This window comes from Vicia villosa, linkage group LG5 (assembly GCF_029867415.1).
Source record: "Vicia villosa cultivar HV-30 ecotype Madison, WI linkage group LG5, Vvil1.0, whole genome shotgun sequence".
NCBI classification, from domain to species: Eukaryota; Viridiplantae; Streptophyta; class Magnoliopsida; order Fabales; family Fabaceae; genus Vicia; species Vicia villosa.
The window spans coordinates 22,708,706-22,715,509 of record NC_081184.1 but is presented as its reverse complement, the minus strand read 5'-3'; the positions used below and the strand labels follow the sequence as shown (position 1 = coordinate 22,715,509).

General features: G+C 38.7%; 1 protein-coding gene and 1 non-coding gene across 2 annotated transcripts; both read right to left on the bottom strand.

Annotated features, from left to right (window-relative positions):
* Positions 1–1,911: 1,911 nt before the first annotated feature.
* On the bottom strand, positions 1,912–2,018 carry LOC131608376 (small nucleolar RNA R71). The gene has a single exon (XR_009285641.1). It is a non-coding gene; the product is annotated as a small nucleolar RNA R71 (small nucleolar RNA).
* Positions 2,019–2,503: 485 nt separating this feature from the next.
* Positions 2,504–6,804, bottom strand: LOC131604355 (protein FAR1-RELATED SEQUENCE 6-like). The gene is made up of 3 exons (XM_058876800.1): positions 6,623–6,804; positions 5,433–6,430; positions 2,504–2,617 (listed from the first exon to the last, which is right to left on the bottom strand). The coding sequence occupies exons 2-3, from the start codon at positions 6,426–6,428 to the stop codon at positions 2,504–2,506; spliced, it is 1,110 nt and encodes a 369-aa protein (XP_058732783.1). The 5' UTR covers positions 6,429–6,430; positions 6,623–6,804.

Genomic DNA, 6,804 nt, shown 5'->3' with positions numbered 1-6,804 from the left:
AAGTCAACTTTCTAGAGAATTAGGTCAAAAACCCTAATTATGTACCAGATGAATTTGGAAGCTGTTGATCTTGAATTAAGCCACACTTGGGCTTGGATATTGATGAGGGGAATCCCTTGAGCATATGAGAATGCTTGAGCTTCTTTGTGAGCCTCAAAACCCTAATTGCTTGAGTTCCTTGATCAGCCACCTATCTTGGAAAACAAGCAAACACAATCTTTTTTGTATATTTTGGTTAGTAAATGATGCATGAATGTTTATGTATAATGATAAGATGATGATGATCAAATCCTTGGTGCTTAATGCGAAATGAGGTGGGATCTCATAGTAAAAAATTGGGGTACAACAGGGGACTATTACAACTTAGTTCTAAGTATTCTCTTCTGAAGTTTTCATTCTGTATTTGGATAAGCAATCTTGCTGGCATAATTTGGAACAGTTCTGAAGTAGTTGTCATTTACAGTATTATTGCATTTATATCAGGTTCTATTTAATTGCTTTCTATCAGTGTATGATTGTTTTGATATCCTTGTTGTACTTTTGTCCCAATAATTATTATTTCTGTTGAAATCATGTTTTATTCCAAGATTAATAATTGCGACAGCATGTTTAAGTTTAAAACAATGTTTGACTAAATCTTTTGATACCGGTATGTGATAACCGTTGTACGGACGAGATTCGGTAATAATTGGCGTTAACTTTTATAAACTATTTTTCTGATTTTAGTTTCTAATTCTAAAACTAAAACGACTTTTGTAACGAGAGTAAAAAATCAATAAAGGTTATGGTCAATAGAGCGACAATTTGAGATTTTAACCGGATAGTAGAAAATAAGCATTAATCCTCAACACAGCGAGAACACTTTAGGATTAATTAGAACTTATTAATTTTCAAAAATTACTTTTAATTCAAATGAGTGAGCGACAGTAAAGCATTCTGGTTTAAGAGTATAGTTAGAGACAATAGCACGACAGTGTGAGATAAAGTCTTTTAAATTATTACTTTTTGCTGAAAAATATTTTGACACATCTTACGCCAACATTTTACCGAGTCCCGAAGTATGATGTGAGTATCATATCGGTGTCTCATTATTGAATATTTCTATTAAAGTTTTATTTCTTCGTTCAAATTTATTTATCGTTTCCCTCAACCTCAACAAGAATCATTAGCTTTAGATTTACGTAGTAGCAGTAGATAACGGTAATTTGACTTTTGGTCCTTTGGGTTCGATAATCTTTTAAAACTACGCGATACGACTGTGCACTTGCAGTCACGAATCCTATAGTCATACTAAGCCGCAATTAAGTTTTTGGCACCGTTGTCGGGGACCAATTAAGTCAGTATCGTAACTCTAGTGTTGTGCATTATAGACTAAGGAAAACAATTGCCTTCTTTCGTCAGTTATATGCCAAGTACTCATTCACAAGGCGAGGAATTAATACAACAAATTAATGAGATAATATGTTTTATTAATATAGGACATCGATTCCACAATCTTCCCGAAGTCGAGCCAATTCCAATTCTGAAAATGACTCAACCCAGCTAACCGTCCTCTTAAGGACTACGCTGCCCCATCTCGAGCTAAACCGCATTTGAGTATTGCATCTCCTGCCATCGAGGCAAATAACTTTGAACTAAAACCTTCATTGTTGCAAGCTTTGCAACAGAACCAATTCTCTGGTAGTCCTATGGATGACCCAAATCTCTATCAGTCAGTGTTTGTACAATATGCAGACACGGTAAAAGCTAATGGTGTTAATCCCGAAGCGATACAATTACGTATTTTCCCCCTTTTCTTTGAGAGAAAGAGCCAGAGCGGGGCTCCAGTCCTTACCTTCCAACTCCATAACTACATGGGACGAATTAAAGAAAGTCTTCTTAGCAAGACATTTTCCACCTAGTAAAACAACTATGCTAAGAAGCCAAAACAACGAATTTACACAAAAATACAATGAATCACTTTTCAAAGCATGGGAGAGATACAAGGATATGTTAAGGCTTTGCCCACATCATGGACTTGAACCATGGCTAACTATCCACACCTTCTATGGTGGTCTCCTATATAACACAAAACTAACCTTAGACGTTACAGCTGGCGGTGCTCTAATAGACAAACCCTATGACGAGGCCTATGGACTTATTGAAAACATGGCACAAAACCATTATCAATGGGGAGGAGAGCGAACTTCCATGAAGAAATCCCAAATTAAGGGAGGGGTGCACGAAGTCAGTGGCATAGACCGCGTCAATGCTAAAGTGGACGCCCTAACTCAAAAGATTGAAAGTTTAACCATAACTCTCGCGACCAACGTGGCTGTCGTAGCTCCAAACTGCGAATTATGTGGAGTACCTGGACATATCGAATCCGAATGCTAATTACTAGTAGGCATACCACCTGACAAAATGAATTATGCTCAAGGAAACCCATATTCGAATACTTACAACCCAGGTTGGAAAAACCATCCAAATTTCTCCTATAAGAATAACAATGCGTTGTATGCCCCTACCCAAACACCTCACAGTTTTCAAAAGCCAAATCAAGCCGCACCTCAAGCACCCCGAAAGTCAAATCTTGAGATAATGATGGAAAACTTTGTTGCTTCTCAAACACAACAAACTAAGGAGTTTATGAACCAAAATGTACATACCTCTGAGTTAATGAAACAATTAGCAACTAAAATATATGCCTTGGCTACTCATAACAAAATGCTAGAAACTCAGATTTCTCAAGTAACCCAAGAACAAAAACAACATCCCCAACTGGAGTGTTTTCTGATCAACCACAACCTAACCCGAAAGGTCATGCTAATGCTATTATACTGCGAAGGGAACAAAATTAGATGGGTCAATAGACCCAAGAATCTAAATTACGCCCATGTCTCAGCAAAAGGAAAAAAAAAGCTGAAAAAGCAACAAACAAATCAAGTGAACATGAAGCTAAAACTAGAGAAGAAGTTGAAAAAGAGAAACCATACGTACCTCCCCACATAAATTTAAGAAATTTATAAGATTAGTTTTAATGAGTGATTTGATGATAACTATGATAGAATAATAGTAATGCTTTAGTGGTGCAGAGAGAATTATTTAAAGAAAATTTGATGGTATGAGTAAACGTTATGATGCACACTATTTGACTAGGCAAATAATTGTTGAAATGTTACATCACTTACTGCTATGTATATACATTTGTACTTGATAATGCAATTCCATTTAGGTGTATGGTAAATAATACAATATATGAATAATTGTGAGTGGCTATGATATTGATAGTAATAAATTTAAGAGTAATGCTAATTTGTGCTCCAATGACACATGTTAAGAAATTTATAAATGAAATGTTTGTGTTGGATATAGAAACTTTGTGTTTGAAAATTATATATTGATTTGATTAAAAATTTATAGTTAATTTATTTATTTACTTTTTCAATACAAACATTCCATTTATATTTTTCCTTGGGTCACAAGTTAGCATTATCCTAAATTTAATATACTGTGTGGAGAGGTAGGAAACGTAAGGAATTAAGCGAGTGGGAATGTAGAAAGAGAATTTCTTTAGCCACCTCCTAACCTTCTTGCCCACCCCTAGTGAATTTACCACTCTACCCCTTGTTTCGGAAGTTCATTTCCGAAACGGTACTTTTTTTTGCAAAAAAGGTGTTTTCGGAAATGAACTTCCGAAAAAGTGTTTTTTTTAATATAAAAAATTGATTTCGGAGATGCATCTCCGAAATAAAGTTAAATTTTCAGAAAATGTGGTGTTTCGGAAGTTCATCTCCGAGCGCACCCCCCATGATGGAATTCGGAAATGCACTTCCGAAGTTATGTCTGGACAGAAGCAAAATGAAAAATAACAACGATTCGCTTTATTTAATCGGGTGAAGATTAAAACGATAATATTACTGAAAATCAAAGTTACATATTGTTGAACACGGGTAGGTGGGGATGAGTCAACATTTTGATAACGTCGTCCGCCGATCTTTGAAGTTTGGCGTCCAACTCGATCGGGGCTTTCGAAGAAAATCGGTCGAACGTTGTCCACATAACCGCTAAGTCTTCGTCGTTCTTGATCTCAAAAGGTGTGAACTTAATGTCTCCCTCGTCGTTAAGCGATGGAGAGCGGTACTCGAGCTTGACAACCTTCCGATTCTCGGGATAGCGCAAAAGCGTGTTGAGCGACGGTATCAATTCCGCAAACGGCGTGTCGCGCGAGAAGCGAAATTGGAACGGCATCGGGTAGCCGGTTTCAAAGTAGACGAATGCTAGGTGAGGGTAGGTTTGTGTCATTTGTGTTTTGTGGTGTGAAGAGGATGAAGAAGAGTGTGTGGTATTTATAGACTTATTGGAGCATTGATGGCCCAACAAACCTTATCCTGCCTCAGGGGACATTTCGGAAATGAACTTCCGAAAATAGGCTCCGGACATGTATATTTCGGAAGTTCATTTCCGAATTATGCAGAAAACAGACTTAAATTTTGCATTTTGTTGATTGCTTAGTGTTTTGTGTAAACAATACCAAAGGAATTCAAAATAGACATAAATTAGACATTGATGACATAAAACATACTTATATTATATATGTATTGAATCGGTCCGATTTTACATGATAAACAACAATACATACAAAAAATGATCGTTACAAACAAAAAACGATCCGGAACGAACTAAAATTCACCGAACCAATCGGTGGATCCTAAGTCCAAAATAGGCACGTTCTTCGAACGCTCTCTATTTTGCTCGCGATCCTTGCTCATCATTTCTTCAAACTCCGCCATCCTCGCAACGAACGGATCCGGCCAAGTCTCCGCCTCATTTGAACGATGTGCCGTCCATTGACAAGAAGTAGCCGGTATAGGACAACCCGGTTTCAAAAACACTTGAACGAAGTGCCGCGATCGTAGATACCCGATGCATATGACGCGGCCCGACCGGTGTTCCATGACCGTCTTGCTCCGACCGAACGATGTTTGAATTTCATTGTGTTGATTTTCAAGCATTTGATTCACGGTGTCCCACCCGCGACACAAATCTCCCTTACTATCACCCAACCACCTCTTGAAGACCGCATGTGCGGATTCAACTCGGTTAGTCGTGGTGCAACCAAGATGTCTAACCCGATTTGTCCAAGCGCACACGACTTTTTCTCTAACTTTGTCAAGAATGGTGGATTCGACGTAATGACAAAATGTCCTAATGGAACCACACAAAGACCTAAAGTGTACCAATTTCTCGGTATAATCCTCTTCGGAGTATGCATCCAAAATTCCCCTCCATGCCGCCATTATCCTATCAACCACAACACCGGCTTTGACAAATTTACCATTTTCATCCAACCTATCTTTTGTCCCAACCGCGGGTTTCAACTTGCTTCTCACGTTGCAAGTTATGTGATACCGGCAAAGTAAAGCGGTAGATGTCGGGAAGACGATATCGACCACATTCATCAAAGCATTGTCCCGATCGGTGACAACGACGTTTGGCATAACCTCTTGATCAACTAACAAAGACTTGCAAATTCCCAAGGCCCACGTAAAGTTTTCTTCTTTTTCACACTCCAAAAAAGCAAACCCCACCGAATAAGTCTTGTCCGTCGAGGTCACACCGACGATCTCTAGAAGAGGAAGCCTATACTTGTTTGTCTTGTACGTCGAATCCATGACTAGAACGGTTGGAAATGTGTTGAACAATTTGATACTTTCGGGATGAGTCCAAAAAATATCACGCACGGTAACTTTGTCCTCGGAGGTTCGGAAGCTTGAAACGTAATTGTTATCGCCTAGAAGTTTCAAAAGTTGTTGCATTTCCGACCGAGGGCCCATATTCAAAACCTTGAGATTGTGCCGTTCATTGTAAACTTGCTTGATATTTGAAACGCTATCCGGTTTCTTACGCTTCAAATCGGCAAGTATGTTGCGAGGCGCCACTTTGACTATCGTTAGGTCCGATATCACATTCCTCTCTTCGCGGGACAAACGACACGCCATTGGATGCCCGTGTAACTTGACATCCAAGGCATGATTATGCATTCCACAAATTACGGTTAACCGCCACAAATCATCAACCCTCCGAGTGGCACGCAACTTAAACGGACACCCGCACTTTCTCGATCCCGTGTCCTCGTGTTTTAGCACACGGTTTGATTGCACATAACTACCACCACGTTCGCAATTCAAAACAACGAAAGCTTTCCGCCTACTATTTCCGTTGTCCGACCTTAAAATGACAATTCCAAATCCAAGTTTACTAGCTTCGTTTCGAACCCAATCAATCAATTGTTCTCGACTAACGAAGCTCCGATCATTTGTAAAATGTTGCCTAACATCGACCGCATTGATCATAGGAGTAGCGTCAATAACCGGATCGTTATTAACGTTGACAATTTCCGGATTTAATACTCCATCGTCTTGCACAATGTTGTCCGGATGCACCATACCTAGCAAATGCAAAAATTAGCAAAATTGGCCAAAACTGTTTTTTTTAAACTGCCAGGGCATGTTTCGGAAGTTTATTTCCGAAATTTGTTAGGTAATATATTTCGGAAATGAACTTCCGAACCATATCAGTTTTCAGCATAAATTTGTTGAATCAATGTAGTGAAATAGGGGATGAAATGAGAGATGTTTACCTGAAATTGTAGCTTTCTATGCCCCCTTTAACGTGATCAACGGTTTGAAACTTGCTTTTAGGGCGAAAAATTGATGGAGATTGATAGGGTTTAGAGAGGGTTTTGATAAGTTTTTGGAGAAAAATGATGAAAAAGTGAAGGAGGGAAATTTGTATATGCAGCAACAGTTTCGGAAATGAACT